The 8,664-nt window shown below is 31.5% G+C and overlaps 1 protein-coding gene and 1 long non-coding RNA gene across 2 annotated transcripts; both read right to left on the bottom strand.

The window, feature by feature from the left end:
• Positions 4,245-4,927, bottom strand: LOC18595880 (thionin-like protein 2). The gene is made up of 2 exons (XM_018123039.1): positions 4,615-4,927; positions 4,245-4,518 (listed from the first exon to the last, which is right to left on the bottom strand). Exons 1-2 carry the CDS (start codon positions 4,892-4,894, stop codon positions 4,457-4,459), a joined length of 342 nt encoding a protein of 113 aa, XP_017978528.1. The 5' UTR covers positions 4,895-4,927; the 3' UTR covers positions 4,245-4,456.
• Positions 5,814-8,425, bottom strand: LOC108662550. The gene is made up of 3 exons (XR_001928432.1): positions 8,329-8,425; positions 6,784-6,867; positions 5,814-5,947 (listed from the first exon to the last, which is right to left on the bottom strand). It is a non-coding gene; the product is annotated as an uncharacterized LOC108662550 (long non-coding RNA).

Below are 8,664 nucleotides of genomic sequence, written 5' to 3'. Positions count from 1 at the left end.
CTGATTTTATGCCTTTTTATAAAGAAACAATAAAATAATAAAGGTATGACACATGGCATTTTCTTATTGGTCTATTTTTAAAATTTTAAAATTTTAATCCTTTTTATCTCCACCACACAATTAGTCAATGGTCAAAATGAGGATAAAGGAAGACCATGTGCTGGAAAAATATCCTGGTGGTGGAAAATTACAATTTTGCCCATGGAGTGGCAAAATTATCATTTTACCCTTTTACTCCAAATTATACCGAAATTAAAATTTTTCACTTCTAAACCTCAAATGTTACTCTAATAAGTCAAATTATACTCCAATAAGTAAAATGGGCCCAAAAAAATCTTTTCTAAAATTCTCATTTTGTCCCCAGGTGGCAAATGACCATTTTGCCCTTGGATAGCGAAAATTCCGGTTTGACTCCAAATTGATCCTCGAACTCCGAATCACCATATTAAACCATTCTGGGACTTTAAAATTCTTAATTTCATCGTGAATTCTCTATTTGATCTAGTTCGAGGCTTAAATCAACTTTATTGTACGTTTAGGTATAATACCGACTTTTGTAAATTTTTCGAGACTCTCTTAGCATGCAAACATGCTATCCATCACATGTATGTCATGACAAATATTTTTATAGAGTCGGACTTGTCATCTTCTCCCCCTCTTGGATCAACCATATGATCCTTCTTCTTGATTGACTTCGACAACCGACTAAATATTAATATTTTAATATTATTTCATTAATAAAATATTATTTTATTCTAAAAATTTTATCTTATCTCCTTGGTATCCGAAATACCTTATTATGCCTCATTTGACTTCTGAATCGCCTTTTATCTCACAAATTCTCTTCCGATAAAATTATTATTATTTTATTATTATTTTTTCATTTGCGAAATATTTTATCCTAAACTACTCCTTTCGTCTCTTATCACTTTTAAACGTTTTAATTGACCTCAATTTGCATTCGATCAACTTTATTTATCACCATATCAAAGTATGGGGTATTTCAGATACTCTAAGAATTAATGGAACATGCCAATGTCGATATTGTCATTAGTTTACGAGAGAGTTTTTCATTACCCCAGATTGCAATTAGTACTTTCAGACTTGATTTTTGGTGATAATGCTGTTGTCTGGTTCCCCAAATATTTGTTTTTAGTTATTTAATTTTAAGTTTAAGATTTTTGTTTTTGATTATTTAAATTTAAATTTTAATATTTTTGTGGAAGAAAATTTAATTAGTAGTTAATTTTATGAAATACGTAGAGAAATATTATTGTATATGTATACGGATTCGGGTATACATTGAGAAATTGTATGAAGAAGATTTTAATAATTTTTTAATATAATCAGATTTTTAAACGGGTTAGGGTAATTATAGGGTAGTAAAAATGTAATAGGGTTAGGGTTAGGGTATTAATTTTAAAATTATACGGGTAGTTAATAGGGTTAGGGTAGTTGATTTTTTATAGGGTTAGGGTTCGGGTTTAGGGAAATTATAGGGTACATGACCCGTTGACATCCCTAGGCCTAGGGGTTAATTTTGTATATCTTGTTTATTTGATGTTTATCAAGACCTTCAAGACTTGACAAGTAAGAAAAAAAATTCCCTCACATGATGTATAATTTTCAGTGCAAACACTTGGATACTTTTTAAGGATGTTATGTTTAATATTCATATGTATCAAACTATTTTATATATTGTGTGTTAAGGATAATTTCTAATTAGATGTTAGGACTTGAATCTCAATTTTGTAATGTGTTTTTCTTTTATATATTTTACAGTTGAATGCGGAATTAAATTTAGTATCGGAAATAAAAATGGTAATTTTTTTTGAAAATTTATTATAAAATAATAGGTCAAAATATTTCCAACGAAAAATTCCGTTGGTAATATTTTTCCAACAGAAATTTCCGTTGGAAATGCCAAATGTTTTTCCGTTGGAAATAGAATTTCCAATGGATTTCTAAAAAAAATGGGCAAAATTTCAAATTTTCAACGGAATTTCTGTTGGAAATTTCCAACGGAAAGTATTACACCCAAAGCTTGTAACGACGAAATTTCCAACAGACTTTTCCGTTGCAAATAAACATTTCTAACGGAAATTTCCGTTGGAAATAGCCAAATTTTTTGTAGTGACTGTTTATAGACAATTAGTGGGTAAGTTGCTGTATTTGACCTTTACAAGACTAGATCTGTCATTTCCACCTCAGTTCGTGGACAAACCTGCTAATACACACTTACAAACAACTTGCAAAGTCTTGAGATATCTCAAGAATGCCCTTGGTCAAGGGTTATTAATTTTCTCTAAATTTGATTTGGAGTCGAAGGTCTACATTGACAGTGATTGAGCAGGATGTCAAGACACCGAACGCTCTATCACAGGTTTTGGCATCTTTCTTGGAGATTATCTCATCAGTTGGAAGTCAAAGAAACCATTTTTATTGGCTAGAAGTTCAACAGATGCTGAATATAGGGCAATAACAACTGCATGCTGTGAGGCAGTATGGTTTTTATATTTGTTAAATGATCTTGGTGTGACACATTCCAAAGCTGTTAGGACTTTTATGTGACAATCAATCAACCTTGCATATACATAAGAATACCATTTTTCACGAGAGGACCAAACACATGGAGATTAATTGTCATTTTATTAGGGATACAGGGCAAGATGGAGTAATAAGTAGCCTTTGTAATTAGTTGTTTCAGTTGTAAATATATTTTTGTGTTGCGTAAGTAGCCTTTGCAACTGATAAACAGTTGATGAATTTATTAATTCAAGCTTGATAAAAAATTTTCAGAAATTTTCTTTGTTTTGAATCTTCCCCAAATTTCATAAGATTTTCACAATTGTTAAAATTTTGATTAATTCAATTAGAATTAACCCCCGGCCTTCTTCATTTAGAATTCATTTACAATTAACAAAACAGTTGGATTATTTGACTACTGACATAAAATAAATATTTATAAAATTTGATTATTTATTGCTCCATGGCATTTGTACGTAATTGGACAAAATAACATTTACCCTTTATCTTTCTTGAAATAAAGGAAAATCATTGAAATTTAAAGAACAAATACGATAATCAGAAACAATATGATCTTTGGTGAAATTAAGGTGTTTCTCTAGCCAATAATACCTTTGGAGATAGTAATTCTTTCTGTTGCAAGTTGATAAGCAGCAGGGGAGGAGCCTCCTATGGCCCCCCAAAAATTTTTAAAATTTTTTCTATATTATACAAAGTTTTTAAAATTTTTTATATATTTCTTTAACTGTCCCTTAAAATAATTTTTTATTTAATAATTAATATAAATAAAGAATAAGAAAATGATTTCAAATGTCTCAATTTGATTGTTTTTTATGTTTTTTCTTCATTTGTATTACTATTTTGATTTATATTTGTTTATTTTTTTATTTCTATTCTTTTTGTTCATATATTTTAAATTTTTATAGATTTTTTTTTGAAAAAATAGTATTGCATGTTAAATAATATCTTGAAATTATGAGTCTTTATTTATTTATTTTGTAGATATATTGTTTAATCATTTGATTTTTGTATTTAACTTTATATGGTTTATAGATGCTTATATTTAGTTTTGATAAATGAATAGAAAATTGTCATATTGTTAGTTGTTGAACCTGATAATTTGCTATGTAAGATTATTATTTGTTTAGGTCTAATATCTTAGTTTATGTTAATAAGTTTTAAAAACTTTTTATAATTTTAAATAAATAAGCTATGAAAAGATATTTAATAAAAAAATTATCTCACAAGACTCAGATCTGGACAACAACAACAAAATTTTATTAATGATGGTACTCAATAATCTTCTAAACCAAATCATATTGAATTTGATCTAAGTACTCTCTTGGCAGATCTTGAAATAAGGAAAAAATTTTCTATTTAGATAATAAAATTATCTAACCAATAAAATTTTTATAATAAAATTTATAATAATTAATCATCAACACTAATCAATAAGCCAAATACTCGAGTGCATAATAATTAAGTTTTCACTTTATTAAAACCATGCATACAAGTCACACCGATTGTAACCATGGGTTTTCTGTATTACAATGAGCTTGTTCAAAACAAGATGATTAATTACGTAAGAAAATTTGGAACCTTCCGACCCTCTGTCCATATCACATGGGGCAGAGATTAATAATTAGTTGCTGTTCCTTGTTAGGTAGCATGTAATTTGTAGTATTGCTTTTTTTTTTTCAAAAATATTACTATAAAGAAAAGTTGGGAAGCACACTTCTTATATATAATACATAAACATGATTACATGATAAAAGCCATTTCTTCCCAATTAAAGGAGAGAAGCGGTTGCTAGTGACGTAAAGTCATTATTTTAAATTGAAAGTACAGTAGTCCCAATATTTTACATTTGGATTAACCCAAATATTCAACAGGGGCTTTATTCATTTACCATCTCTTATATGGTATTTGATCAGTTCTTCTTTGCGCATGTCGCAGAGCAAGCATCCACACAGCTTCCAACCTTCTTTTCACCTAAGGAATTTAACCAAAAAAAATAACACAAAACCTTGAGTTTCTTTTTAATTGTGTCTAATTTATAAGGGAGCGAGAAATAAATAAATAAGTTACCAGGATCTTCTTTGGTACTGATATTTGTGCACAGGGCGGTAGCACAACCAAGCTTGCAGAAGTATTGGGTGTCTTTGATACCGCCCACAGTAGATTTCGGAAGGATACAGTCCTTCAGGCATTTCGCAGCGCAATAGAACGTTGTAGTGGTGGAATCAGCCATGCATGGAATGAAGCAAGCCGCATAGCACAATATAGTTCCTTGAGCTGTGGACTGTCCTACTAGAGTCCCCAACACCAAACAAACCATCAAGACTGCTGAGACCCCTCTTTTCTCCATTTTTCTTCTTCCTTTTTTTTTTTTGTTTGCAATAAGAAGATATAAAGATAGATGGATCTCTCGGTTGCTCTTTACATTGCATGACAGAGGTTTATATAAACTTTCAACGGTACCTGTATGTGGTGGACATTGTGCTCCACTGCGTTTATGCTTACAAATGGAAATGAAGCTAAGTTGGTAATGTTAAAGAAATCCACCACAATGCGAAGGATTGAATCTAATTGGTCTTAAAAGAAAAAAGAAAAGAAAAGAAGCTGATTGGTCTAATTCAACTTTGGCGATGACATAGGCAAAGAGCAAAACATGAAAGGTTAAAGTAAGTAGAAAATTTATTTACTAAAATAGCGCGAAAATATTCTTTTTAGGATATCAGCAATTAAATCCACCGAATATGCATAAACTTCACAAGCATGCTTATGTAACTGTCCTGTCACGAACCGGTACTTCCCTCGAGCCCGTGATAACAGCCGCGGTGTCTCGGTAGACACTCATTGCCCGAAATGTCAACCCGAAACTCCGCAAGGCTTTACTATCAGTTTCTCTGTTCTCTTGTGAGCAACCATTGTCAAATATCGTGTTCTAAAAGATTTTAAGCTGTTTCCAACTTTAAACAAATAAAATATTAATTTTTCGTCTCACAGGGGTATTTTAGTCATTTTTCTTAAAAATTTCGAAACTGGCTAAAACGTAATATACAAGTACAAAACACATAATCATATTCAAAATGAGTTTAAAAGTCTAAAATCTTCATTTAAAACGAAATTATGATTATTTGAATATAATAAGAAAATAAAAGAAATATTAAGTAAAATATTCTATTTTCTTATAAAACAATATTTATAGAGTTATACGTGAATAATTTTTTATAGCATAAAAACTAAATAAATTTATACATACTTAAATACAGTAAGTCAAAATATTTAATTTAATTTACAATAACAAAAGGGCTCCTGAATAAACAAAAGTAAAGAGGACTGTGAACTTACGGTTTGAAAAGATGCAGATCCAACGGTAGACCTCGATGAGATCAGCTATCTACAGTTTATACTGAACCTGAAATGGGTGGAAAGGAGGGTGGTGAGATTATAAAATCCAAATGAGTAAACAGACATCATCATAAAACATCTAGAGTTGAGTACATGGAGACAATAAAGTAAATCATCATAAACTAGGTTATAGCATTAGAACACATTTTGTTCAAAACACGTAAAAAGGCTTATGAATCTCATAAAAATCTAGGCTTGTGCCATAAATCCATTCTCGGGAACACCTTGGCTGAGGCATCCTACTGAGACCGCCAAGGCTATTAAAATTCACATTTCACATAAATCATGTTTTTGTTTTGAAAACATAGCCGTTCCTTGGCGTTGGCTGAGTTCCCCCTCACGTGGTGGTTTAGCGTGAAGTGAACCCTAAACTTTATCCTAAGAGCTACCCTATGCGTCTCTCCGTTCGAGGTAAGAATATAATGGGGTTTACCGTGCCCCTCTAAAAGGTTGGTCCACAGAAACCCCCTACTGCAGTGATTAATTAATATATAATCCACCATATAATAAAACTCAATAACATGATATGAAAATTTTGTAATTCGCAGTTTTTCAAGGCAACCAAACCATTCGCATTTCAATACAATTGCCAACTAGCCAATCATGCTCGATTTATCATAAGTCAGTCAATTTAAACAATCAAATTACCACAATTAACAGTCTCCGTGTACTCTATTTTTCAAAATCATTATTAATTCCAAAACAATTTATAAATTAATTTCATTGAAACTCATTTATTCATAAAACATGAAAATTTACCTTTTTAAATTCCTTTTTCCATAGAATTCATGAAAGAATCTAAAAACCACCCTAGATAATTAAAATGACAGTAAGTTTACTCACAATGTCTAGAATACAGACTTTCGAAGCACTTTGTCTGCTGGTCCTTGGATGTAATTTCCTTGCCTTTATCGGAGGACTCACCACCTTGACACAGTACAAAATCGAGAATTTCACCAAGTTGGTACTAAATCAAAATTAAACTAATTTCGACTACCAATGCATGATATGAAATGCAAAAATGCACTGGTAACTATCTAAACTCATTATTGGCCTAATTCGTCTTATCACCCGATTAAATTCCTAACGCGTCCGTTTAAACTCCAATTTAATTCTTTTCAGTTTCTATACCTCAATTGCACCCAAATTAACTTAATGTCCCTCAATGTGGTGCAAATTATCAGTCTCGATAGTAAATTATGAAAATACCCCTAGTGGGTAAAAATTCGTATTTTTGCTCCGAAAATTCCCATTATTTTTCTAGGCTCATAATTCATCATTTTTTAACCAATTCTACTAGAACAAAAATCAAACTCATCCTCACTCAATACATGGTAAATTCAGCCATTAATGGTTGTGGGAGAAAATAAATTATTTTCTTGTTGTTCTGTTTCTAAATATGCTAAACTAACTAAAAACACTAACATAAATTAAAATCAAATAAATCCAACAACTTTCTCTCTCCTAACCCATTTTTTCAGAATTGAATTCATCATGAAAACATGTAATTTAATCATGGAAAATAAAGAGAAATGCTTGGGAATAAGAAAACTCAAGCTTAATAGAAAAAATCTCACCTTTTTCACTTAATTTCCTTGAAAATTCACACTTTTTCTTTGATTTTCTCTCTCTAGGGTTTTGTTTTTGTTTTCTCTCTCTTCTTGCTGGTTTGGCCGGCCATGGGGTGGAAGATGGGCTGATTTTGTGCCTTTTAAAAAGGAAAATAATAAATTAATAAAGGCATGACACATGGCATCATGTCATTGGCCCGTTTTTAAAATTTTAAAAATTTAAACATTTTATCTCCACCACATGTTTAGTCAAGGGTCAAAGATGAAGACAAAGGAAGACCATGTGCTGGAAAAAATATCCTGGTGGTGGAAAATTACAATTTTGCCCCTGAGGTGGCAAAATTACCATTTTACCCCTATACTCCAAATTATACCGAAATTAAAATTTTTCACTTCTAAACCTCAAATCATACTTCAATAAGTCAAATTATACTCCAATAAGTCAAATGGGGTCAAAAAAATCTTTTCTAAAATTCCCATTTTGTCCCCAGGTGGCAAATGACCATTTTGCCCCTAGTTAGTGAAAATTCCGATTTGACTCCAAATTGATCCTCAAACTCCAAATTACCATTTTAAGTCATCCATGAACTGTGAAACTCTTAATCTCACCTTAAAATTCCTATTTGATCTAGTTCGAGGATTAAATAAACTTTGTTGTACCTCTAGGTACAATACCGACTTTTGTAAATTTTTCGGGACTCTCCTAGCATGCAATCATGCTATCATCACATGTATGTCATGAATAGTATTTTATAAGGTCGGGCTTTACAGCACTACCCCCCTTAAAATAAAATTTTGACCTCAAAATTTCACTTACCTGATTCGAATAAAAGATGTGGATATTGGTTTCTCATCTGGCTCTCGACTTCCCACGTCATCTCCTCCATTCGAGCATTCTTCCACAATACTTTCACCATTGGAATGCTCTTGTTCCTTAGCACTCGATCCTTTCGATCTAGAATACGTACAGGCTGCACCTCGAACTTCAAATCCAATCTAACTCAATGGGAGGTGTCTCTAAAATGTGAGAGGGATCGAGAACATACTTTTTCAACATCGAGACGTGGAAGACATTATGAATCCAATCTAACTCTAGGGGTAATTCAAGTCTGTAAGCCACTGACCCAATCCTTTCAATGATACGAAAAGGTCC

The sequence above is a fragment of the Theobroma cacao genome, chromosome 6, assembly GCF_000208745.1.
Source record: "Theobroma cacao cultivar B97-61/B2 chromosome 6, Criollo_cocoa_genome_V2, whole genome shotgun sequence".
In the NCBI taxonomy this organism is placed as follows: Eukaryota; Viridiplantae; Streptophyta; class Magnoliopsida; order Malvales; family Malvaceae; genus Theobroma; species Theobroma cacao.
This window is presented reverse-complemented; position numbering and strand designations above follow the sequence as displayed.

Coding starts and splice junctions, on each gene's coding strand:
- LOC18595880 (XM_018123039.1), bottom strand. CDS start 4,894: ATGGAGAAAAGAGGGGTCTCAGCAGTCTTGATGGTTTGTTTGGTGTTG. Junction 4,519..4,614: donor CAGTACCAAAGAAGATCCTG/GTAACTTATTTA, acceptor TAAATTCCTTAG/GTGAAAAGAAGGTTGGAAGC.